Source organism: Apostichopus japonicus, chromosome 6 (assembly GCF_037975245.1).
Source record: "Apostichopus japonicus isolate 1M-3 chromosome 6, ASM3797524v1, whole genome shotgun sequence".
NCBI classification, from domain to species: domain Eukaryota; kingdom Metazoa; phylum Echinodermata; class Holothuroidea; order Aspidochirotida; family Stichopodidae; genus Apostichopus; species Apostichopus japonicus.
Genome location: NC_092566.1, coordinates 17,494,930 through 17,521,204, shown reverse-complemented (window position 1 = coordinate 17,521,204; position 26,275 = coordinate 17,494,930). Strand labels below are relative to the sequence as shown.

At 36.8% G+C, this 26,275-nt stretch overlaps 1 protein-coding gene and 1 long non-coding RNA gene across 21 annotated transcripts in view; one reads left to right on the top strand and one right to left on the bottom strand.

Moving 5' to 3' along the window:
* LOC139969182 (uncharacterized) overlaps positions 1–20,819 on the top strand; it is a 67,916-nt gene extending 47,097 nt beyond the window's left edge. For 17 of the 18 annotated variants that reach the window (XM_071974044.1, XM_071974040.1, XM_071974037.1 and 14 more), the window contains 15 exons: positions 1,886–1,922; positions 2,490–2,601; positions 3,299–3,351; positions 4,101–4,189; positions 12,404–12,583; positions 14,757–14,842; positions 15,458–15,628; positions 16,163–16,212; positions 16,924–17,038; positions 17,538–17,657; positions 18,415–18,529; positions 19,068–19,327; positions 19,461–19,645; positions 19,978–20,144; positions 20,577–20,819. In XM_071974044.1, the coding sequence (XP_071830145.1) occupies positions 1,886–1,922; positions 2,490–2,601; positions 3,299–3,351; positions 4,101–4,189; positions 12,404–12,583; positions 14,757–14,842; positions 15,458–15,628; positions 16,163–16,212; positions 16,924–17,038; positions 17,538–17,657; positions 18,415–18,529; positions 19,068–19,327; positions 19,461–19,645; positions 19,978–20,144; positions 20,577–20,578 (1,742 nt within the window). In that variant the 3' untranslated portion in view covers positions 20,579–20,819. The remainder of the gene's footprint in view (positions 1–1,885; positions 1,923–2,489; positions 2,602–3,298; positions 3,352–4,100; positions 4,190–12,403; positions 12,584–14,756; positions 14,843–15,457; positions 15,629–16,162; positions 16,213–16,923; positions 17,039–17,537; positions 17,658–18,414; positions 18,530–19,067; positions 19,328–19,460; positions 19,646–19,977; positions 20,145–20,576) is intronic. The other variant, XM_071974042.1, reaches the window with a different exon arrangement.
* A 553-nt stretch (positions 20,820–21,372) lies between these two features.
* On the bottom strand, positions 21,373–26,075 carry LOC139969190 (uncharacterized). 3 transcript variants are annotated; one of them, XR_011793665.1, is made up of 2 exons: positions 22,420–26,075; positions 21,373–21,841 (listed from the first exon to the last, which is right to left on the bottom strand). It is a non-coding gene; the product is annotated as an uncharacterized lncRNA (long non-coding RNA). The 3 variants fall into 3 exon arrangements; XR_011793666.1 differs by lacking the exon at positions 22,420–26,075 and adding an exon at positions 22,275–22,413; XR_011793664.1 differs by lacking the exon at positions 22,420–26,075 and adding an exon at positions 22,034–22,118.
* Positions 26,076–26,275: the final 200 nt, after the last annotated feature.

Below are 26,275 nucleotides of genomic sequence, written 5' to 3'. Positions count from 1 at the left end.
TAGTTTTTCTCTCTTGTTGCTCGTATATATTTATATATATATATATGAAAGAACAAGAAAAACTACTCAGTAATGTTATCTTATGTGATTGAGATGTTTCTGATGAACATCTTCCTTCCCCCCAACACCATAGAAAGGTCTTATTCTGTTTTTGGAGATACATGTATACCATATGGTTCAAAAGTCATGCCATGAACAGGACATTGCCATATACTGTATAGTAAATTTGTGATGTTGTATTACCAGTAGAAGGTGAAATTAAGCAGATGTCTGAAACCTAAAAGCATCATCTTACAATTTAGTTTAGTCAATTTTCAATAATATGGTTCGATAGAATAAGCATGCCATTAAAAGCAGCTTGTGAATTTTCATCTCAATAAAATGTAACAATTTTGAAAATTTCTGAATTTGAATACATTTTGCATATGATTAATAGTCATGAAAAATATTATTGCAGGAATATTTGTCAGATCAGATGGAGTTTGTTAATTAACGTTCATTTGTTGAAACGAAAAGATTTAGCAAATAAAGATATAAACTGTGTAAAAGTAAGTTGGCCTGACGTTTCGATCCTAGGAGGATCTTCTTCAGAGGCTAAAAAAAAGAAGATATAAACTTGCTACAAATTAGGAAAATAAACTTGCTACAAATTAGGAACTGCTTCAAATTGCAAGCTTGTGATCATTCCTTGCTATCTTTTTCTGCTATCAGAAAATATTGCAACCAAAATGTTGGTTAGACATTGCTTGGCTTTCATCATATATAATAATAATGATAATAATATAATAACCAGCAGCTATATTTACGACGCTTAAGCGACCACGAATGTGGGAGAAACCAGCAAGGGCTTATGGATTAAAACTTTCAAGCTTATATCTTTCCTGATTTCATAAGTCATCTATTTTTCCTCCTTTCATTTCCACATCCACTTATTACATAGACAAGTATTTGTTTCTATCATGTTTTTTAATGCTCCTTTTCACAAATTTTCCATTAGCAACTGATTGCCAATATTGAACATAAAGTACTCTGTGCCTGATTCTTTTCAGCTTCTATCCATGAATACAACTTAATATAATGTCTTCCATTCCCTTCAGATATTTAATGTGCTTGTGTGTTTGCAAATTTGATGCATGTGTACTGTTTTGTGCTTTCCATATGGTTTTTCTTCTTTACACTGTATAAATGTACCTAACTATCTGGAGTATTGTGGTGCATATACAGTATATGCACCATGCCCAGATGCACAGTAAGTTTCTCAAACTGTTTGGCCCCTGCACGCATTATCATTTTCCTCTCTTTAGTTTCAGTGAGTGTTTTTTATTTGCATGTCTGTTTCATTTTAATACCTGCTTTTCATAAAAAATATATATATATATCAAAAGATAGAACATAATGTCACACTACATGTGGAATTTGTAAACCAATAACATTAAGAAAAGATACAATGTGCAGGTAATTTATTGTAAGCTTATCTTTCATTTTGTCCGAAAGACATTCCATACAACTAGTCGTTCATTTTATTCAGTTAAAAATTTGATGGCAAACATATTCTGTGAATCACTGAACTGTTTAAGGATGGTACCTGAATGATAGGAACTTTAAAATGCCTTATGAAACAAATTGTCAACTTTTGAAAGCCAACATTTTACTCTAAAATTGGAAAGTCTTTGAGAGACATGTTTTGTTTAAGTGGTAAATACATGTTGATTTCATATCTTTAAACTTTATTGCACAATTTCCTCAATGAAAATGTATTACAATCTTTTGATATTACTAGTAAACTGTCATATCATGTAGTAATCTGGTCTTCAGTGTAAAAAGACGTTCTTCTTTGCTCTGTGTGTGAAATAATGAATAATTATTTGTTATCTTACTTCGACAGTGACGTCCAACCCATTTGACAGTCAACCCAGTAAACCGTGAGTACCTTGTGAACCATTCCACCATTTTCACCACTCAGTTCTCATCAAATGTTATAGGTAACCTAACACATAAAACTATGAAAACTTGGAGCCTAAGCATATATGAAAACAGATCTGCTCTGCGGTTTGTATGTAGGTTGGCAACCACTTTAGTACTTTTTACACATCAAAGAATTGGTTTGCAATAATGTAAAATATATAGCATATCTCACTTCTGTCTAAAAATTCAGATAGCTTTATTAGTAGTTGCATCTGATATGACTTGAAGCTAACATATATCTGATATTTGAGTTTTGGTTGGAAATATAGTTTAACAGCTAGGTTTGGAAGATCATTTGAGAGCGATAAGATTTGGGTAGCTTCTTTACTCAGTAATTCTGATTATTGAGAAAGCATGCCCATAGCATTGATGGCTCAGTAACACTCATAGTTAAATAAGCACAAATAACTCAGGAACACTGAAAGCTGAGTAAATACTCACTAAACTCTACTAGTTGAATATAGCACTTTTGCCTCAGTGACAATGTACATTGATTTGAATGTCGCTACCTTTGCTCATTACAGGCCTGCAGACAACCCTGTGGTCAGTACTCCAGTCAATAGATACAGACAGCAGCCCAGAAGTATTGTTGACTATGAACCTGGAAAATCATCTCTTGTGGGAACAGAAAGAGCAGTAAGTTTGATGGGTTTCTTCCAAGGTACCAAGGTTACAAGAGTAAGGTTTACGTAGTCCTGTTGAGTGAAACCCTATTCTTTGTGATTATGAAAGAATAGGACCAACTTATAGCAAATCTTCTCATTTAAGCCAGAAATTATGAAGCAATCACAATTGTTTCTATTTCTCTTCCTATTCTGGGACCGCCGCTTTTTGGAGAATGTCTTAAGGAGTAAATCTGGTATCGAATAGTAAAATGCTACGCAAAAACTCTGCAAATTGCTGTACAATTGTAAATATTTATAGCACAGTTTCAGTAATTTATGGGAAGCAAAATATATAAAATTGAAAACTGCTTCATAAATAGTGATCACTAAATTATTCCAGAGTACTGTCACCCCCTACATTGCTTTTTGAATTTTAGTCTGACTTGTTCAATGATTCAACTATGCTGAAGATTTAACTCTATCTCTCTCTGTCTCGTGTTATAAAAGTTTTTGGGGTAATTTAATATTTTGTTGTCAGGTTCACAGGTTCATAAAACTGCAACAATTATATGATAATATTAAACAAATTGCTGCTGAGCATTCCTTCATAACTCAAGCCTTGAACAGGGCAAGGGTTTCATTCATGTTTCTTTTACCCATTCTGTTAGAGCCTGGAAGATTTACATTCCCCTCACATTCCTTCGTCTTGGTTTATCTTTCTTCTCTAGCCGATGGAAGCACAGACTGTACGTCAGGACTATGCAGCTCCGCCTCCACAAAGGTAAGAGCACTGAGTATCATGTATCATGTTAGAGAGCGTGGTGGCCAATTGGCTAAGGCGTCGGACTCGTGATCCAAGGATTGCTGGTTCGATTCCTGCCTAGTTCATTACGTTGTGTCCTTGGGCAAGATGCTTTATCTCACTTGCCTCTCTCCACCCAGGGGTTAAATGGGTACCTGTGAGGTTAACTTGACATTGGGGCAGTATTTAACTGCTGCCGACTGGCGGGATTGTCTCTGGGACAGGTTATCATTGACCAGGGGTAATATAACGTCTGTAAAGCACTTTGAGACCTATCGCTGGTATAAAGCACTATATAAAAAGCAAATATTATTATTAAATATATGTCTTGCAGTGCACTTAATTTGCCTGCATGCACAGCTGTAGGATTGGCTTGTACAAAATAATAGACTCATGAAGAGTAAATTATCAGTATCTTTTAATTCTACTTGCAGATTTATACACTTGACCCTTAAAACAGTGTTTCAATCAGATTATATATGACAAAATTCCAAGAAATAGCCATCCTCTGTTGTCAATTGTTTACATAAATTCTGGTTTCTGTCACCCTGAAAGGTTCATCCGGTCTGAGATATTTCAGCTAGTCAATTTAACATGGTTGGTCGCTCCCAATACCTGAGAGGGTCAGAACATCTCTTAACATCACTGTTTAGAAATCTTCGTAAATTTTCATGCTAAATGTCTCCGCAATCTAAATGATCTCAGACTCATCATCTTCCTTCTTGTAGTCATCGATCTGGCTACGGATCAGACGATGAAAGTCGAAGAGCTAAACAAAACTTGCCAGTAAACCAGTATCCCGACAAGAACAACCAAGGTAAGTGCCAAGAAAACTTCTGCTATTCGTTTCTTGGCATAGTTATAGATAATGTTATGTCTCTTTAGAGTGAGATATTAATCTCAGATTTGCTAATGTAACATGTATCATATGGAAAAGATGTGTCAAATATCATATATGAGAAAAAAATTGAAATGGCTGACCACATTGGTATAGGTGGCTCATGCTAGAAAAAGTTAACTTGTGCAAAGTGTGCTATTTTTAAGTTCTAATATTGATAGATACTTGGCTTGTCCCAGTGTTTTAAACATGAAACACTTAGTAGCTAATGAAATTGCTTAACATATTTACATAGAACTGGAATAACATGATTCGATCCTCAAAATGATGAAATAAGGCTTGATAAGATTTAATGCATTGCTTGCTTGCAGTTAAATTAGCTTTTGAGTCATTGTTACAAAAGTACAGATTTATGTTAACATTCTGTCTCTTGTCATTGTCATTCAAACCCACAATTGCTTCAAAATTCTTGATAAATTATTTCATGAAAAACCTGTTCTCCAAATTAGATTTCTCTGTATTATTTAATAGTATTGAGTTTATAACAGTTCAGAAATTTATTTACAGAGTTTGTATAAAATTTGAATTTTAGCATTCACACATTTGGAAATATGAAATACGCCCAGAACTTTTGTTGCATTATGGTCAAAATATTTGCATTTTGGAATCTAGATTTTTGGTGAATTTGGCATTTTGGTGATTGAGGTTTCAAAAGCTATAAAATGAGACAGGGGAAAAGTTCTCTGCTTCGGTGGTTGAAATTTTTACAACACTCTGAGACGATAAAGCATTGTTAACAGGGAATTATTTTTCATTGACTTTCAAAGTAAAATGATTGCAAAATGTTGCAATCATTCATTCAATACTGCTCCCCCTCCCCCCCCCCCCCCTCTGCTTCAAATGTAGCAATATTAACATTTAGACAGGTAGCCAGATTTAATTCCTTATCCTTGAAGAGAAGAATTCAAAGTCATTCATTTCCATTATGGTTCTTTAGCTACTTAAAATTTGGGTATGTGGTGTCATGGGTGGAAGTGAGAATGATAAAGCAGATGAAGATTAAGAATACTGGAACAAAGGCCAAAGCATGAATTATTGGTATAAACCACTGGTATAGAATGAATGTAGTCATTGTTTCACCTGGATGTAAAAGCAGTTACTAATCTGTAAAGATACTAACATGTCTGCATTATGAAGCCAGTGGAACTTGCAAGACAGACCCAACTCCTCACTCTTCCCCCTCCCCCCACCCCCCTCTCTTTGTCATCTATGGGAGAGATTCATATTAACAGTCCAACATAAAATATTTTGGCTATCGATCCAACAAGATCATTTTGAAAAGAAATTCTTTTTCTAGTTTCTTATTGTTTGCTACATTTCTTACAAACTGTGTGACCAAACTATTCTATGATGGAGGAGCCATCTTTTATATCAAATTGTTGGTGAGCTGCACAATAAATTAGTGTTTCTGGAGATAGTTAAGTGTGACTGGTTATTTATCTCTAATATGTTGTTGGGACACTTTTTGTTCAAATTGTCCTGAGAATTAAGATGCTGATGACATAGAATGTCTTTAGCTGTTGTTATCTAGTACATAATGTTAGAGACTTTTTCCAAAATGAAGTTTAAAAATGGCATAGGTAGTATTCTCCCTTCGGCTGTTGGGTCTGTCTTGTGTTTCGAAGTTGGCAGTTGCTCTCAATTTTTCTTAGTAGCATATCAGTGTTTCTAACAGCTTCCTATATCCTCTTTCTTTACTAACCCATCAAAGGTCAAGCAGACCTTCATGAGCTCATTAAGGTTTCCTCTTCTTAATTGTTCCACCAACAAACAGGCTACAAATTAAATATATATCTCAACTTACATACACACTATGAGTTCACTTTACATGAACCTAGTAATTAGGCAATTGTTGTGTCGTATAAGAGTAAAGGTCACTGGAAGTGGAAGTAAGATACTTCTATTAAAGTTTGCAGTTGAGGATAGTCTAAATCATCTCGTAAACTCCATATCTAATGCAAGTTCTACATACAAGTTCTACACCTCATCTGGCCTGTACATTGTATTACATTATCCATTTCCATAGTGACAAGGACATGACATTTATCTTGGGCAATGAATGTCAGGAACTTCTACATTCTGATAGTTTTCTACCACATCAAAAGCTGCCATTTAAATCCTGAATACCAAAGATATTATCATTAAACCATAACATATTAATGTGTAGAATCATGTAGCAATTTAGTTCACACTTTTGTGAACATAATCACAGTTTTGAATAAACAAGAGAACATTCACTCCACTTTAGTAAACAATATGTCATAAATAACATGACGAGACGACCTGCTACTTCAAACAATTACATAGTTGACGCTATTGTTGTCATTTGTCATTCTCCCATTGTTATCTTTCATCCTCTGAAGAAGAGGTTTTTCACTCCAAAGTCATCATCTGTCATGAACTATTATGGTTATTACTTCTGGCCGGAGGAAAGTTGAGAACGGTCACCGATGTTAGAGGGAAAGGCCTATTTCGAAAACCTTGTCTTGATCTTGGCGGTGCCCCTCCGAACGGGAAGGAAAGCGCCAAAGGCGACACAAATAACCAAAATAAGATACAGACATGTCTTGTTGAGGACCCATCAAAATATGAAGCAAATTCACACCCATCTAAGAGATCTAAGAAGTTGATTAAGACTAGCAAAGTTGATGATCACCATTTTCCAATTGATAGTAATTGGAAAACAACTACCGAGGATGCAGGATCTACTTTGGAAGAGGTTTCCCCTTTAAGGACATTTGAGCATGATGAAACTCTCAACAGAGACGAGACCATCACAGATGGCAGTAATTATAGGTATCCACCTCCAGGAGAGATTCACAAAAATGTAGGCACTTTAATGCAGAAACTTGATAGGGTTGACAGTGGAAATTACGAAGGATTGGATTACCGTATTTTATCTGATGCAGAATATTCAGTCAATGTGAATACTGATTCTCTAGATAGGTCAAAGGTCAGTAGTACAGCAGTAGTGGAAAGAGTTCATGAAGATGGTTTATCCTGGCAACTGGTTGATGTCCCTGGGGTTGTTCATGGAGATCCTCAAGTGAAACAAGACTCTACAGAAATACCCATCGATAGTTCGACTGTCATTAAGGGTGGAAAAGATGAGGAAGGTGACTCTGCTGAGTGCAGTGTCCATGTTTTATCGGAGGAACTGTCGCCCATTGCAAGAGGACTGCCATATGACCATGCCGCAGGTTGGTCAGCTGAACAAAGTGCTGATACTGTTGGAGTAGTTGATACACAGAATGATATTACATCTCGGAATGATGATAGCAATAATGTGATTGATCATCATGATTATGTAGATGATGATTGTACAATGAAGTTGTTACCACTTAAAGTGAAAGATGAAGAAATTGGTGTCAGCTGTGGTGTTGTTGATTTAAGTGATGATACACAAAATGAGATGCCATCTATGAATGATGTTAATGAGGATGACCATGATGGTTGTGTGGATGATGATAATTATGATTATTATGATTATAGTCAGACAGGTCGGCAAGTCAATGTGGATGATGAAGAAACTGGTGTCAGCAGTGGTATTGTTGATTTAAGTGATGATTATGTGGATGATGATGACAATTATACCCTTAAGGTCGTACCATCTAATGTTAATCATGAACACTCTGGTGTCAGCAGTGCCATTGTTGATTTGAGTGATGATGATGAGGACGACCAAAGACTTGATCAGGACAATACTCCATTGGTCATGGGAATTGAACAGCACCAGCACTACTCTGGAGATACATATGATAACCATCCATCACTAAACGATGATACAAAATCACCTGGGAAAAGTGATGATAAAGATATAAGGGACAGTGAAGAAGAATTTGATATGAGTAATGATGTATGCTACAGTAGATATACTTCCCATGTTATTGATGATCCACCTTGGAGAAGTGAAAGGAATGAGACCATGTATGAGGATGTCAGTTATAATGGATTTGACATCAAATCTGGGGATTTAATTGACAGTTTCTATCTGTCGAGGAAGTCAAACCTCGATTCAGAAAGTTCAGCTGTTTTAGTCGATGATCCTTCTTGGAGCAGCGTAGGTCAAAGCGTTTCCGATGCTAGCGCAAGTGATGACAAATTAATCGTTGATGATGAAACATCTATCAATGATCCATCCCTTTCAAGTAGAAGACAGGCAGAAAGTGCTGATCCATTAATCATCAAAGATGGGAGCATTCAAAGCAAAGAAAAGAATGAAACACATGTGGCTAACATCTCGACAGAAAGGAAGAATAGTGAAAAGCGAGTGGCGATGGTAAGTTTACCTAGTCCCGATGCGGAGATGTCGTCAACTGAGCAAAGACTGGGGTATCAGGAATATAGCAACCTTGTCAAAAAATCAACATTGCCCTCCGATGTTTTCTTCAAAATTAAGGAACTCTTCTCCCTATCGTCGAATGAAAGCGATTCCAAAAGGAAAGAGAAATATTTTAGTAAGTCTCTTGATGATGCCGACAATGCCGATAAATTTGAAGCTGCATTAAACTATTACACAAGTCTTGAGAACCTTTCTGTGGAAAGCTCCGATCGTCATCAAGGCCCGAAGTTCTCTCTCTCAGAGATGTTGGGGTTCCGTAAAGTCAAAGATAATCTAGAGGTCCAAGTCGACTGGGAGGAGATAGAGCTCAACGGGAGGACAACTATTGTTGACAAGAAAGAAGCCAATCGGCAATTGTTAACAGAGAACCATCGAGTTGGTATTGCGGACTCATCTGAATCTCCGAGAGAAATGATCGTTAGCAATCCACTCAGTCGTGCCACGTTACCGCAGGAGTATTTATCTGATTCTGGGAGAACGGATACCGGAGTAGGCAGCAGGGATGAATCAAACTTCCATAGAAATCTGAGAACGAAGAGCGTTGGAGGTGAGGGAAGTAGCCCTGCGCATTATGGCATCATCAAAGCCACTGAGAGCAATTCAGGCAGTTATACGGTATCGAAAGAACTTACACACAATGACTTTGTCAGGAAAATATTAGCACAGGGAAGTGAGTATTATAACTTTAGAGGGCTGAGTGCCGAGCACGGCTTGGAAGGCGTCGAGAGGGAAAACAACAGCAGCCAAAGAGAGGAGAATGGAAGGAGCGATGACACTGAGAAGATACCTAATGCTGATAGCCGGAGGGCAGACTTAGTGGAAGATGTGGGTCTATATCGAAATTCTAAGGAAGACATCGACCGTAAAAGTAACGTCAAAGGGAAGGAGAGGAAGGAGATTAAAACCAAGGAAGTCGATGTTGATGAACATAGAGTACAGAGCATGGAAGGTCAGATATCACCATCCGAATTGAGGTATTCAGCCACTTTCGATAGACTCTATTTACAGCTGAACAAGAAGTCCTCTTCGGTCAAAGGTACGCAGCATGGACAAACAGATAAATATAAATCCGATCTTAACCCAACTGAGAAAGATGAGATTTGGGAACAGTTGTTAAAAGGTAGAGTAGATGATGGTGAGGAAGAGGTAAGGACAACATTTCCCGGAAAAGAGTTGCCACGATTGTACCCAAACAAAACTTCAGAAAAGAAACGTGTAAGATTTGATAAACATTTGGCTTACTCTCCACAAGATGACGGCCCTGATCTCATAGATAAGAAAATGGAGAGTTGGTTTAAAAAATCAGCAATTCCTGCAAGTGATGATGTTGAAGTCGAGGAGATGGATAGAGACAAGGTTCATGAAGTGCACCGCAACTGGGAAGAAATCCTAGAGGCAGAATCTAGATCGTCAGATGTAACCGCTGCGGATGCATACGTGCATGGAACGGGTGCAGTCGTGGACCCTCACCTGACTGCTACCAACGTTACTCGTCATCGTGTGTCAGTGACGTCACAGAACAATGACCATCTTGGCATCGATGCATCACCTGAAGAAACAAGTCGAGGAGAATATAAGCCGGGAGGAGTGGCTCATGCTCCTACAAATGTTGATGACACCGACGAGCAACGATTACCGACACAACTTCAACGCCACGACAATTCCTCCACTCACCACAAGTCACCTCACGTCTTCCTAAATTCTAGTAAAAGTCACCTCGATCAATCACGACCGACGGGTCAAGAGAAACAGAGTCATTTAACCGACACCGCCATGCACGACCTGAACGTCAGAGATAACCAACCGCAGGACTCGAAAGAAATCTATCGCAGTCTTCCAAACCTTGTCACAAGGATCAATCACAGTCATGTCACACCAACACCTTATTATCATAAACGTCATGAATATGCAATTTCATCATCGCCACAGAATTTTAACAAATTATCAAACAGTACTTCACACTTGATCTTAACTGATGTAACGTCATCCTCCTCCTCCTCCACGTTACCTACTAACACTGCCTCTGGAGTAACGCAACACCACGTAACAGGTAATACTGCATGTGCTAACGTAGCTCTCATTCTTTTGTCTATAATTCTCATCAGTCCGCCATCTTCGTCACCTCACTCCTTTGTGTCTTCTATAAACCTGCAACCCGCACATTGCCTCATATTCTCACACCCACAAGCAGATCATGTCTACATTAGAATAATTTTCAAATCTGGGCGATAATATGTAGTTTGGAAACAATCGTCTTTATGGCTAGTATAAATGAAATAGCCACAACAAAGATGTAATCTGCTCACTATGGAATAGCATTTTCTATCTTTTTTGGTTTACTCTCCCATACATAACCAGCAGGCCCTGCACAACATTATTGGTCTTCTTGATATCGTTTGTGCATATTTTTTACCTTCGGTGCTACATTCATACGAGGAATGCGATTCTGAACACTGTCCTATTCAGTTTGCTCGGTGGTTGATGCTATTACTTCCTCAATTTTCTTGTTCTTCAATTTGTCTGCCCTCACCTGGTATCAAAGAATTCATCATTTACCATTTCCCTGTTTCCAAGCAAAATCAAGAATTCATTTCAAATAACTTCATGTGGGAGGGGGAGGGGGAGGGGATGGAATGAGTGTCATTTCTCTTAAGTATTATCATCATGTATAAATGTTTTAGTTATTGATCATTGCAAATAGATTAGAAAATAGATATTTTTTTCTTAGTGCCATACTCATTCTCAGCAAGAGATCATTCAGTTAACTTTTTGTTTTTCCTATTAGGTAGTTACTTTTCTCCAAAGTATTATTTGGAAGAATGGACATCAGTGATGTAATTTCAAAAGTAAATTTAGGCAAAACTTACCCCAAACAAAGTGATATTAGTAGTTGAAATTATTTTTAATTTTCACAAATGAAAGGTCAAATGAAATATTGTGGATTTTGGTTTAACTCATTTTCTTATGACAATATTTAGCTAAGGTGGGCCCAATGACTGATAGAACTGATAATCATCCACAAAAAAAAAAAAAATAGTTCCTCTTTTAAACCTCCAGAAGTAGTGGGAGAGCTGAGGTCTAAACATGGATTCATGAGGTTCACATCTTTTTACCATTTCATTCATATAACTAAATTTCTCCAATTCCACATGTTATGTTATCATTAGTTTCTAAAATTATTGTCAGGATAATCCACCCAGTGGACATGTATCAATGCCCCTTCCTATGCATTACTCAGATTGAAAATGTAAACTTTATGAATATTCCTACACATGTGTGGTTGTGAAGATTTGGTGGGTGGTTGAGGAGAGAGGGAGAGAGGGGGAGAGGGGGAGGATTGTAAGTGAGGGTACTCCTTTACTATCTTAATCATTTGAAGCGGTTTTGACATTCATCATTAACTAGCGAAATCAACCAATGCTGTCCCTTGGGTTTCAGGGAGTGGGAGCGGGGGGGGGGTCTGGCATGGTGTTGTCTGTTTCCTAATTGCTATAAGTTTACACATTACCAAACACAATTATGAAAAGCCTTTTAATACCAATGTCTCCACTGAATACTAACACTAAACAACCGCTCCGATAATCCATGTACCCGTTATCGTTTTTTGACTGTTTGACTTTACTATGTGTTCCTCTTCTGCATGTTCCTTCTTCTCTAGATGTAATATCTCTGTTCATATACTCGTAGTAGTAGTAGTATGCATGTAGACATTTCTTGTAGCATGACAGCTTCTCTAACCTATTTTACAACCCAAACGTATGCCTTGTCTCTCTGTCTGTGCATGTCGGCAGGTTTTACCCGCACCAGATCACAATATCAATATAAAAGCATGTCCCTCCCACGTGGACTGCCCCGACATCGCTCTCTAAGATTAAGCAGCGAGCCCGGAGGGAGACGTCTTTCAGCGGCAGAGAGGCTGGGTATCAAATCACCTCCTCCTAGGAGGGCGCCCTCTCTCTCATCTCTCGAAGGTGCTTGCTATTTTCATTTTTAAAATTAAACTTACCTATATATTAAGGGAGTGTATTGTATCTGTTTTCCTTGGCGGAGAATAACAAAAGACGACAATACGAACAAAATATGGCAGAAGGTGTCACAAATAAATTAAGACGTCGATATCAATATTCAAAAGGTAACTTCCAGATGGATAATATGCTCCTTTACAATAATGGCTTTGGCAATACTTGCACTATGGAAAAATATTAACCAATAACCGCACAATAACATGTTGAAAGACATATATATTGCACTTTGCATGTTTTCAAGTTTCTTTGGATATCGATTATATAATATATGATTACTTGATTGTAAAATTGAATGATTTATTTATCCTGTAAAATTAGGGTGTTCTTTGGATCTATGGAATGTTCCAAGCTGGACAATTAAATATATATGTTACTAAATGAGAAAAGAACAACAAGGAAGCTATAAACAAACTTAAAATGGGCAACTTTTGGCTAGAATAAAATATTAATAGTATGTATGATTTTACCCTTGGAATATGTAAATGTACACTAAACCTTGTGAATGTATTTCTGGCATGAAATTAAGTGGTTCCATTATGACTTTATATCCCAACATTTGCTTGCCTAAACCAAAATATTAAAAAATTAGGAAATTAAAAGAAAGAACAAATTCAAACAATTATCGACTAGAACTAGTGCTTAAGCGAGCCGTGACTCAAAAAGTAGAATATTTTTACATAGAGAAAAAGCAGTGAATGGAGTCCAGGACTCCACCGGAGTCAGGAAAATCACTGGCAAATGACTCAACTCAAGCTTAAAATGATTGGACTTGTTACAACTCTGGCCAAGAACAGAATTTTTGTTCCAGAGAATGAAGGAATTCAAAAGGCGTTCTACCTACCCCTCAAATGTTAGGTGTGCCTTTCACGTGGGCCATGCAGTATCTGTCGTGTTTGGAAGATGATGTAGTAGTTTAGCGCAGACATGAGCGAGGTATTTTCATCATCTCTTTCATAATATCATGTAGTTGGTACTAAAGACATCAATCTATGAAATAATTCTTTGTTCAGACAAAAAAAATCTTTTCAAAGTGTTTCATCTAGCTACTAACTATGAAGTTGAAATTTATATTGAAATATGCAGTGGTCATTTTGAGTAACATAAGACTTGATCTAGCTCATTTTAAATTATAGCACAAAATTTGTCTGAATATTGGTCATCGATGAATGAGGATTTAATGCGAGGTATCTTAAATCTAATCCATTGTTAATAAATCTCTTTTTATCATTGATCATTCATTTTAATACCAACTCCAGTAGTAGTTTGTTTACTGATGTAAAGTCCATAGTTGGATATATTTTCACCATTATTTGTCTCTGAGATTTATTCTAAACTATTCCTCACATTTCTACCATTCACTCAAAACATTTGCTGACCAAATCACGGAAGTTTATGTAAAGGGCAAAGTCGTTAGAATAGTCGTGAGTCAAAAATAAGACACAAACAGAAAATCGGCTGGGAAATTCATGGAAAAGGAATTGATCGGCATTTCTGCCAGTTTAGCTCTGGAAATAACCCTGCCTGTGCTTTACGGATAGTCTTATCCAGCCGTGAATTGGTACTAAAGTGTATGAAATATTTACTTGCTGATGACACCAGTAATCGTACAATTCAGATGATGTATGTATGAAACAGGTCTTTCATTTCCAAATGGTTAGAAAATGGTTGCACAGCATCTCCTAAATGTGATTTTTCACCATGCAGATATTCCTAAAATATTCCTGACCTGATATTTCATGGATGTGAGGTTTGTCACAGACAAAGACCAAGAAGTATTGAGAGGCAGGCAGTGTTTAGCATCCTTGTAACAATCCGCTTGGAAGGCTGTTATTATGATACAACTTTATGCAAGGGTACATGGTACAATGCTACACAACCACATATACAGATGTGGGAAAGCTGAATGGCTCGTTCCTTCCTATCTGCTATCTATCTATGTAACAGGAACAGAAGCAGCCCATGTTTGGGAGTTTCAAATTAGTAGTATGCCATAAATAGAACAGTCCATTAAATGTGTTTACAAATTAGTCTATATCCTAACAAAAAGTTGAATTGTTGTTTTGAAGTTCAGTGGCGTTTGCCTAAATGATTTAACAGATATATTCTGTTATATTTTTAGGTTTGGGTGCCTCCAATATATCTGGTAAAGATAAGAATTACAACTATAAAAACCCACCGCACACACTGGACAAGGCCTCCGTGCAAGTGAGTATTCAGAAGGCCGCATTTTCCCAGTGCACCTTGCATTTCGATGCGTTGTCTTTTTTAAAGAACCTTTCAAGAAATTGTCAGTACCTGAATGTTCATGTGTAAAAGTGGTGGAAACAGACGGACTAGAAAATCTGTTGTACACAAGGTTAATATTTGTAAAACCATCAGAGGCAAGATGTCGTCCATCCATATTAAAAGAACATAGAAGAACATTGGATTTGCGCAACACACAAGACCTATAAAAAAAATACTGCTCTGTAAATATCATAGTTCCTTCACTTCATATATATTGAGGAAGATAATGTTTGGTATTGAAACAGGACACATGATTGTTTTATCAGAACGAATGGACATGCACATTATAGAAAACTGAATTTGCCTTATAAGGCTAAAGAAATCTTTCATGTTATTACATTTCCAAAAGCTTTGAAATCATTTAACGTCAATATCAGAATTTGGCTTCGGTGACTGTTGGAGTAAATTCATGCTTGTCTGCATGATGTATCTTTATAACATTGATAAAATTCTAAAAAAAAAGGGCAAGATAATTATCTCAAACAACCAAAATTTTACATTGTTATCTTGTCGATCATTTTGTGTGAATCGCAGAAAATTATCGACGAGGAGAAGAAGAAGAGGGCGCTAGCTGACCGAGAGATTCAGGACAGCAGAAGACACTCCGACTACACCTCAACCAAAGGACCCATCATAACGGACGACCGATTCAAGGATATTCTTGCTGACGCTAAACCGATCATCGACAATACGTCCAAGAAAGAGGTAATTAAAACAAAAAAAAATTAAACGAATGATTTGAGTCTTTGGATTAGATGATGGAATCAGTCTGTAAATCTAGTGATGGATTTAGATGTCATCAGTATTGGCTCTAATTGTTCAGAAATTTATATTGTTTTTAAAATTTTGAAAAATACTTTCCTAGAAGTTCTACCACTCCAGATTATTTAAAAGGTCTTTTTGGAGACTAGAGTCAAATTCAACAATGAGACCACCAAATTTGGGAATCATTTTCGATAGTGGGTAGCAAAATACTTATTGAAGATTTGTGGAAAAAATGTTTTGTTCATCTCAAGTTGGCCAGCTACTTAACGATGCAAGCAAGAACAAAGCAGTGTTTGTCGTTTGACAATAATTCCTGCAAAGATTTCTTCCTGATGCAGGTTTAGTTGTCAGAAAATAACCTAGACTGGATTGGCGAAGCTCACAAGGAAAATTATAATTGTCATTTTGTCTGTCAGTTCAATACTCATGAAATACTTATTGGTTTTTTTTTTTTTTTTAATGTTTCTCTTACAGACAAGGGCATGTGCCATTGCTTTGTACAGCTTTTCTGCTCAAAGCCCAAAGTAAGTCACACCTTATTGCACCATTTCTTGGCTAATCACATGTGCAAAGTAATGAACAATTTTTCTTCTTCACAACTTTTTTCAAATTTATTTAGAAACAATCCTTTACATTTAGTATCAATATATACCAACATATTTTGAAGACCTGGAAAACATTTGTAAGCCTTTCTTTTTTTAAAAATATTTATAAAGTTTATAGTGAAGTTTTTTCGGAGGTTCGCACACAAGTGCAAAGTAAAGTCCTACCTAACCGAATTCCCTGTCAAATCCTTGATGCAATGAAGAAACTAATGTTAAGATGTTCATAAATGAATAAAAAAAGGGAAATTTTTATTGATTAGCAAATAGTATTCCACAATTCTTTTTTTCATCGGACTAAAACACATGAGGTTCATTTATGAATACTACTTTTTGTTCAGCCACCTTTATGAAGCATCAGACTGTGAATCTTGGATTTAACTAGCACAACAGTAATGACTGTATTATTTCTTATTATTTCCTTTTTTTTAATTTCTTTTCTATTATTTTCTCAATATTACACTATATTCAAGTCCCTAAATTGTCTCATTACCACCATATTCTGGCCATAACAAATCCTGCCTCAAATAATGACATCACAGGAAAGAATACTCATCATTTAAATCCAATGTTAGATTGAAATGTCCAATCAATGGAACATTACAACAAAGTCTTCCTGTTCTTCCTCTGCAGAGAATTAAGTTTCAAGAAAGGAGATACCTTGTACCTGACAAAGGAGATCGATAGGAACTGGTACAAGGGAGAACATCACGGGAGGATGGGAATATTTCCCAGGTCCTACATCGAGGTCAGTCCCAGTTATTTACAGTTTCATTAAACTTAAAAAAATTGTTTCAGAAGATGAGTCAAGCTGCTTGACAAGAAAGAGAGACATGAGTACAACATATATAGGCATGAGCTTTTTCCGCGAATATTCGTGATTTCTTTTCTACCTCGGGGACAAAAACTATTATCCTAACACACTGTAGCATATGCAAACTGGAGCCTATACCGCATCTTTTGCAAAGTTCCGTGATTTTTTTTTTACCCCAGGCTCATCCCTGCATATAGTTGTGGATTTTTTTGAACTGCAACAACAGACAATATTTTGTTAGATAAATGTCTTTCATCTTGTAAGCAAACTGCCAACACTTAATGTAAGTACCCTGATGCTTCCACACCCTCATCCGCCCTCCCGCCTGCCCTCGCATGTGTGATGGAGATGTTTTGTAGCAGTTAGAGCGTTTGCTCTTGAACTTATAGGTTCCTGCTGATGGTCCAGAGTTTGTTTTTATTTTATTTTGCAGGTTGTTACATCAATAGATGAAGCCAGGAAGAACCAATTAGCGTTACCCAGTAAAGAAGGGAAAGCTAAAGCTAAATTTAAATTCAAAGGAGAGACCCAGAATGAATTATCTTTTAGTAAGGTGAGATGTAGATCAGTGTGAAGATGGTTTGAATCTAGTGAATTAAGTTAGTATCGATGAGGTTAGTATGAATGCATTGGGATTCTAAGGTATTACTAAAGTAAGCATTATTGCAATATGTGAATCAAATCTTAGTCAGTCTTCATAAAGTAAGTGTGAAATCCATCTTTATATCGTCCAGGCTAGAAGTATTAAAAGTAGTAATTAGTGAGTTTTAAGTGTAATTTTAATTACCTTTCATAAAGGAATTGGACAGATCAAAGGGCAAACATATATGCAATTTAAAAAAAAAGATGTTATTTCTTTGTCTGGCTTCTAGCTTTTACTTGTGTTGCTGAGGTTGGCATCTTCTTGCAACACAACTAATGTGTTGCATTAATGTTACGATACATCTTGTATTCCTACGGGAATTTGGCCTAGCAACTATGACTTTATCAAGAAGTGTGCTCTTTCATAGCAGATCTATATCATCTAGCAAAATTTGCTCATGAATGTCTGGACATTTGCTGCCAGACATCTTTTGCCACATAAAGACATTAGCACAAACTTAACTTTATTGTAACAAGTATTGTAAGCCTTCTTGAAGTAAAACAAGTAGAATCCATTGATACTGTCCTGATCGAGGCTTGGAAGAATCAAGTTTCTTTCCTCAGTTCATAAAGCTGAGAAGACACACCTCCAATATTCAATCATAATTTATGGTAAATATTCAGCCATGTTAAACTGAGAGTTTTTTTCTTTTCTCTTCTTTCTACAGCATGATTACATAGATCTTATCCGACGAGTGGATGGTAATTGGTGGGAGGGTCGTCTGGGACCGAGGACGGGAATCTTCCCCGACAGTTACATTGAAGTCCTCAAGCATCCTGAAGGTGTGTGAAAAGACTAGTATAATCTTAGATTTAGTGTCATACAACATACACAGTCTTTCATATTTCCACCCAGTGGGTCCTTAGTGTCTGTCTTTCTGTCAGCCTGTCTGTCTGTTACACATCAAAACAATTAATGTGTGAAGTTTTTCTCCATCAATGAGATCTTCTAAATATCATGAAAACACATAGCCAAAAAAATTATGACATGTCTTTGCTGACAAAACCTGATTGTGTAGTTTCTTCCTGTGTTACATTAACTTTATGGATTGGACCAGCTAGTAGTCCTGTATATATTTTTTTGTATGTATTTGTTTGTGTTTTGATACAAATTATTGGTCAGCCTTTGCAAAATGAGATGATGACTATACAATGGTGGCAGATGAGTGAAAAGGTTGTATTGATAACAATTTATAGTATGCATACATTATGTCCTGTTTGGCTTGCCTTAGAATATTTAGGTATATGTCAAAGTAAGAATTTGATTCTCTCCAAAAAAGAATGAAATTTATGACTTCCTTCACTTCACTTGTTACTACAGTTGTCCCATCTGCACTGTCACCCACTGGAAGTTACCGTTCGCCGATTTCACCCTCATCGAAAGGAAGCCACTCCCCTACGAGAGGCCCCATCTCACCTGCTGGTACCCAAGGGGGACCGCACTCACCCTCATCAAGAACGGTTCAGTCCCCTACAAGACGCTCAATGAACCAGCAGCCGGCCAGAGGTCAGCCAATGAGCCCTGGAAGGGTTCCGGACGAGAGAATAACACAAACTCAAGCCACACCTGTCCAATCTCAGGTACGTCGAATCAGCTAAAAGTGATCTTGTGTAATTTGCTATATTGTAAACACTGACACCTAGATGTGTAACATTAGGTTCTTCGTTGTAAAACTGTAGACCTGGTGATTATTCAAATTCTCGTTTTCCACAGCCTATGTATCAACAAAAACAACATCAACCACCTAGGACCCAGCAATATAACCCAGGCGTCTCACAACATCCGGTATCACAATCACAGCACCATCAGATCGCACCATCTCCGCACCATGGGACGGCTCAAACGTACACCATCGATAGGCAATCCCCAACACCCATCACAAGACAACCTCAAGATCAGTAAGTGAATCAAAAACATTTCCAAAGAAAAGAAGGGTTAAATGGGAAGGATATTTTCAAGATGGTGTGCCTGTTCACTGCATTAACTGCTGGCCCGAGTGTCCTGTACAAACAGACCTTGATACCCCTTGCTATGAAAGCTTGATAGGTCGAGGCTTTGGTGTTTTGGGGAGAAAACATCTTGAAGTTATCAAACCATCTGTCATGTTGTCTTTCTAATTGGATGAGGGACTTGTATATTTCCTTTACAATATTCCTATGTAGAGAGGTTTTGTCTACACACATGATGGTCTGTCATATTAACCATGTCGTACCCCTTTCGCTACTCTCAGATACCAAGCGATGTATAACTACGTGCCACAGAACGACGACGAATTGGAGCTAAGAGACGGCGATATGGTGGTGGTCTTAGAGAAGTGTGACGACGGGTGGTTCGTAGGAACCTCTCTGAGGACGGGGATGTTTGGCACCTTCCCTGGCAACTACGTTACCAAAGCTTGTAAGTATCTCGAATAAAAACAAAGATTACGAGCTTGATATGCCCTCTCCCCTCCACTTCCTTCTCCCTGCAAGAGTCCTGTTGACTGGATTGCTGGATAACCTTTGACCTATCCATCTTCAGTCTAGACCAAAAAATATGCTAGAGAGTCTGGTTATGGTCAGTCATTCCCAACCATCAACAACATTAATATTTCCACCCTCGGTACATTTTTCCGCTTGTTGATGGACTGTCATTTGTGTGATTTATCAATCCTCAATATTTCCTGCAGAGAATTGGTTTTAGCAAGGATACTTTTAAGGGGGGGGGGGGGGGGAAGAGGGAGAGAAGGGATGGAGGGAGGGTGGGAAAGAAAGTGGGAGAATTAGGGTGGGACGGCAGTCACTCTCAGTCAAGTTGGTTTCCTTGAATATGTATACCTCCCTCTCACAGGATGAAAAGTTCGGTTTTTAATTTGCGGCCTGGAAGATGAAGACGAGAGTGCCTTAATGGATTGCCTTTTGAAATGTAGAGAAGCCCTAAACCTGCCAGGAAGAAGAAAGCCTTGTACGATAGCTAAATCCTACAGTATCTGTCGCTGGAGTCAAGTCTCTCTACGAAGCTGTCAAGATGGCCGACAGCGATCGGAAGAGACACGGTTTTCAAAGAGATGTTTTGTGAGTTATTTTAAGAAGAGTCAAGTGGGTGCACAAGACCCTTGAGGAGGAGTAACATTCTTCCTAGTATGTTGGTACAGCCAGAAGAATTCAAGTGGGTTGGTGGGTGGGGTTGCACTATTATATACACTGTTATAGGAGAAGAAATACCTAACCTACATCACTAGGCTATGTACAGTAATGGAGATTCTAATGATGAAAAATCCAACCTACATACTAAGCTATGTAATTGAGATTTGTAATGATAAAAACTCACAAACCCGACCTACATTGCTAAGCTATTTATCGGAGATTATAATGATGAAAAACCCAACTTACATCACTAAGCTTTGTAACAGAGATTCCAATGATGAAAACCCAACCTACATTGCTAAACTAGGTAATGGATATTCTAATGATGAAAACCCAACAACCTACATTGCTAAACTAGGTAATGGAGATTCTAATGATGAAAACCCAACCTACATTGCTAAGCTATATAATGGAGATTATAATGATTAAAAACCCAACTTACATCACTAAGCTTTGTAACAGAGATTCTAATGATGAAAACCCAACCTACATTGCTAAACTAGGTAATGGAGATTCTAATGATGAAAACCCAACCTACATTGCTAAGCTAGGTAATGGAGATTCTAATGATGAAAACCCAACCTACATTGCTAAGCTAGGTCATGGAGATTGTAATGATGAAAAACCCAACCTACATACTAAGCTATATAATGGAGATTATAATGATTAAAAACCCAACTTACATCACTAAGCTTTGTAACAGAGATTCTAATGATGAAAACCCAACCTACATTGCTAAACTAGGTGATGGAGATTCTAATGATGAAAACCCAACCTACATTGCTAAACTAGGTAATGGAGATGTTAATGACTAAAACCCAACCTACATTGCTTAGCTAGGTCATGGAGATTGTAATGCTGAAAAAGCCAACCTACATTGCTAAGCTATGTACTGGAGATTCTAATGATGAAAACCCAACCTACATTGCTAAGCTAGGTAATGGAGATTATAATGATTAAAAACCCAACCTACATACTAAGCTATGTAATGGAGATTCTAATGATGAAAACCCAACCTACATTGCTAAGCTAGGTCATGGAGATTCTAATGATGAAAACCCAACCTACATTGCTAAACTAGGTGATGGAGATTCTAATGATTAAAAACCCAACCTACATTGCTAAGCTATGTACTGGAGATTCTAATGATGAAAACCCAACCTACATTGCTAAGCTAGGTAATGGAGATGTTAATGACTAAAACCCAACCTACATTGCTTAGCTAGGTCATGGAGATTCTAATGATTAAAAACCCAACCTATATCACTATGCTATATAATGGAGATTCTAATGATGAAAACCCAACCTACATTGCTAAACTAGGTAATGGAGATTCTAATGATGAAAACCCAACCTACATTGCTAAACTAGGTAATGGAGATTCTAATGATGATAACCCAACCTACATTGCTAAACTAGGTAATGGAGATGTTAATGACTAAAACCCAACCTACATTGCTTAGCTAGGTCATGGAGATTGTAATGCTGAAAAAGCCAACCTACATTGCTAAGCTATGTACTGGAGATTCTAATGATGAAAACCCAACCTACATTGCTAGGCTATGTAAAGGAGATTCTAATGATATAAACCTCACAAACACAACTTGTTCGCAGCACAATTTTTTTGTGGGCTTGCTGCAAAGGTAACTCAGTCCAAACCTTGATGAAATTTTTACTGTTAAAATGACGATGCAATTTAATTACAGACGTTCGTTCCTTGTGCGGCTACATGCTCTTTCGTGCAGTATGAAGTGTTCACTGTGGCGATGTGCGACAGATCGAACAATACAGGATACTGCTCTGTGTGGTGATAGCCTTCTAAGTGGGACGCAACCAACAGATTTGGTGTTAGCTGCTTTGTCTATTATATATAACTCCCATTGTTGCATAAAAACACAAAGAAACAAGCAATTGTTTAATTTCTTTTGTTTGTATAAATACATAATTTAGAGACAATGAACTATGTCAACTTCATTTAGTAGAACAAACTCGTAAGTCTGTGGGTGGGTGTATAGTGAGTTAATTTTAATAAGTATTGATAGAATTGAATGCAATCATGACATTATTCACCAATTAATGTTTTTTGGGGGGATGGGGTAGGGGGATTATAGGTTTTTGCAGCAATCTAAGAACAAAGTCAAATTTTTAGTTTTTCTACAGATTAAACCTGCTGTTAAGGTACTCACTGCCATACGTAGAACTCTCTCAAAAAATAGTTAAAAGCGTTTTATACTATTGTATTCAGCTTAGACCAGTACTTTATTACTCTTTATTATATAATCAGTTTTCAAACTACACTGCCTTCTTGAAAATCTCTTCAAATACATTTAAATTCAAATATTATATGACACACTGTAAGTGCCACATCTGTATTAAGCAAGATTGTATGGTAAAGATATTAAGCCAGATAAACCTATATACATCTGTATATAAATGACAATGAGTGGGTTACAAATATTGGATCATTGAAACACACAGAGATATATTTGCTTATATTCTCTTTAGAATTTGTTTATACCGCCAAAAGAAAGGACTTGACTTTGTACGAACGATTTTTTTTTTTTTTTTTTTTTTTTTGGGACTAGTGTATTCTTTTATTTAGTGCAACTTTTAAAGTAATTTAAAAGGAAAATCTTTCAGTCCTTAAATCACCTTGGAAAGTTTACTTTAGAAAGAGAAAAAAAAACAGAATTTTGGTAGCTTTTGCAATATTATCTTCTTTCATTTTCAATATGTCTTAAGTTTAATAATAACTTGAAGATATTAGACATAATTTGTCGAATTTGTGGTGATTTTTTTTTAAATGAAGATTGGTGTGTTGTTCATATCATCACTGCAATCTACAATGTAAACGAAGGCTGGAATACATGATGAAGTTGACCGGTTAAACTATGAGGGGAAAAAATAACTTTGAGTAACACTCAGAAATTATTTTAAATAATTATGTGCCTTAGAAAATATAATTATATCTTCAAAATTGCAACAATTATAGCAGCCTTCCTGTTTGGTGTGTTTCATCACAAAATATTTTTATTAACATGTAAGGTGATGCAATGAAGTAGGTTTATATGTGTGAAAGGAAGTCCTGTATTTTCTCTCTGCAATGAAGTACAAAGTTTGTGTAATTTACGTTTAGTTCCTGAGGATTAAAAGAAATCGATTGGTAATAAAGTGATAAATGTTCAGCAAAACCCTCTGAAATTTGATTACTTAATAACTTATTCAGAAGCAAAGAATCACAAAAACATGGAACCCTTATAACTTGACTGTCTCTGAGTAGGTTTAAAGCTTGTCATGGACACCTGTAATGTTACTGGCTATATGTATAATTCTGTCAGGGGCGGGGGGTGGTAACAAATGTTGGCGATCTTAACTTCCAAGGAAATATTTTTGTAAGAAACTTATGCATGTGTTTTTTTTTTAACGTAGGGTTTCTGTTTGGTGTGGTATAGGTTATTTCTAGAGTTTTTTTTATTTTATATAGTTAGATATTTTTTATTTGAATTGCTTGAAATTTCGAACTAAATCTGGTAGATGTGTTTCTTCTTCTTCTTTTTTTAAGATATATTTTTATTAATTTATTACAGCTCTTTATCACAATATATGGATTTGTAAAATCGATTTATTTTGAAGACATTGCATTTGCTAGGGACTTGAACATTATTAGCAATTATCATATATGCATGATGTAATACAACAACTAAATAATGGTCATAATTTAGCACAAGACACACAAAGCAATGTGCTCTTTATGTCTCCAAACTATGTAATTTTGCACATAACTGGGCAGGTCAATGTAGAATTATATAATTATATTACTAAAAATAATGAACAGTTTAACTTACAATGAGAAGGTCATACCGTGATAATGTCTCATGATGTGATGGGAAGTAAGATGTGAAGGCAATTTTAAAATAGTTATGTCACAAATAAGTTTCAAACTTATTATTTGTGAGTGCACTTTTCCAACTGATATGAAAACTTGGGAGAAGAGTGGGGGGGGGGGGGGAGATGTCTTCCAGAATAGGGGTGGGGGTTACTGAACCTAAGTCTAACCCCTTTCATCCTTAACATGGGTTCTTTTGTGAAATGTCCATGGAAAGAACACACTTATTTATGTGGTATTATGACATATTCACCCAAGAGCAAAACACCTACTAAGAAACTGTGAAATAGCACAAAATAACAGTTATAAATTTTGTATGCATAATTAGCAAAAACTGCCTATTATCATATTAGGTGCCAAGATGAGGACTGAAGTGACAAATTATTGCATTGCTCAGTGCAGTCATCTTTATAGGTGCCATGATGTTCCTAAGAAGCAGTCCTGCTGAGATCAAATGTGAACAGAAATATAGAGCAAAAAAATAAGTTAATCATGATAATTCCCCTGTGACTTTATTTATTATTACTAATGACACAAATACATAGATGAAAAATTGGTTTTTTTTTTGTGTGGCCCAAAAAAAATTATCATACCTATTACCCTGTTTAAATACCAGAAAATGTCAGGCTTTTTTCAAATTAATTCTCTACTTCATAAGAAAGTATGAGGTAAGGGGGAGGGGGGTGCAATATTTGACCATTTTTTATAAATATTTATATTTTGTAAGTTGTCTCTAAACTAATGAAATGTTTTGAGAGTGATAATGTCTTTAACCCAGTCATCTTTTAGTTTGTAGTTTATAAAAGTTTGGTATGAAAGAAAAATTTAATTTTGAATAGAAATGTATTTAGAAGCATTTACTTTATGAGAAGAAATTGACTAATAGTGTACATATATAATAAAAAAAATGCAAGTTGGAATTATTTGGTAATAAAAATGGCGGCTTTGCAGAAAGACAAATAGAATTTGATTATAATACTAAGCAATTTGTGTCTGGGTTTATTTTGTGTCGTCTTGGTCAGTGTACCCCTTAACTGCCCCATCACTCACCCCTTCTAGCACCCCTTCCTTCATCTCCAAAGTGACTGAATGGTCCAGCCCCTCCCACCAATACCTACCTCATTTCATGACTAACCCATCCACCATTTCAGTCTTGAAATGACCAACTTCGACTGAATACACCAGCCTGCTGCCTCTGTTACCCCTGGCCACCTCCTCACCCTCCTACCACCCATCATCCATATTTCCTATATGACTATGTTGGTAACAGGAGTAAGGCTCTACCAACTCCACACACCATGGACAGTAACTGGTTTACGTACCAGGATGCGAATTTTTTTTTTCCCAAACAGGTTTGCAAGTGTGCGTAAATAGTCGTTCATGATTGGTGGGAAAAGTCATAGGCGTACGGGACCATTTCAGTTTGGGGGGGCAGAACTTTTTGTGCCCGAAAGTTCCCGTGACACTATCTAAGCGGAGCGCCACCATTGGTTGGCGCGTAGCGTACAAGAAAATTT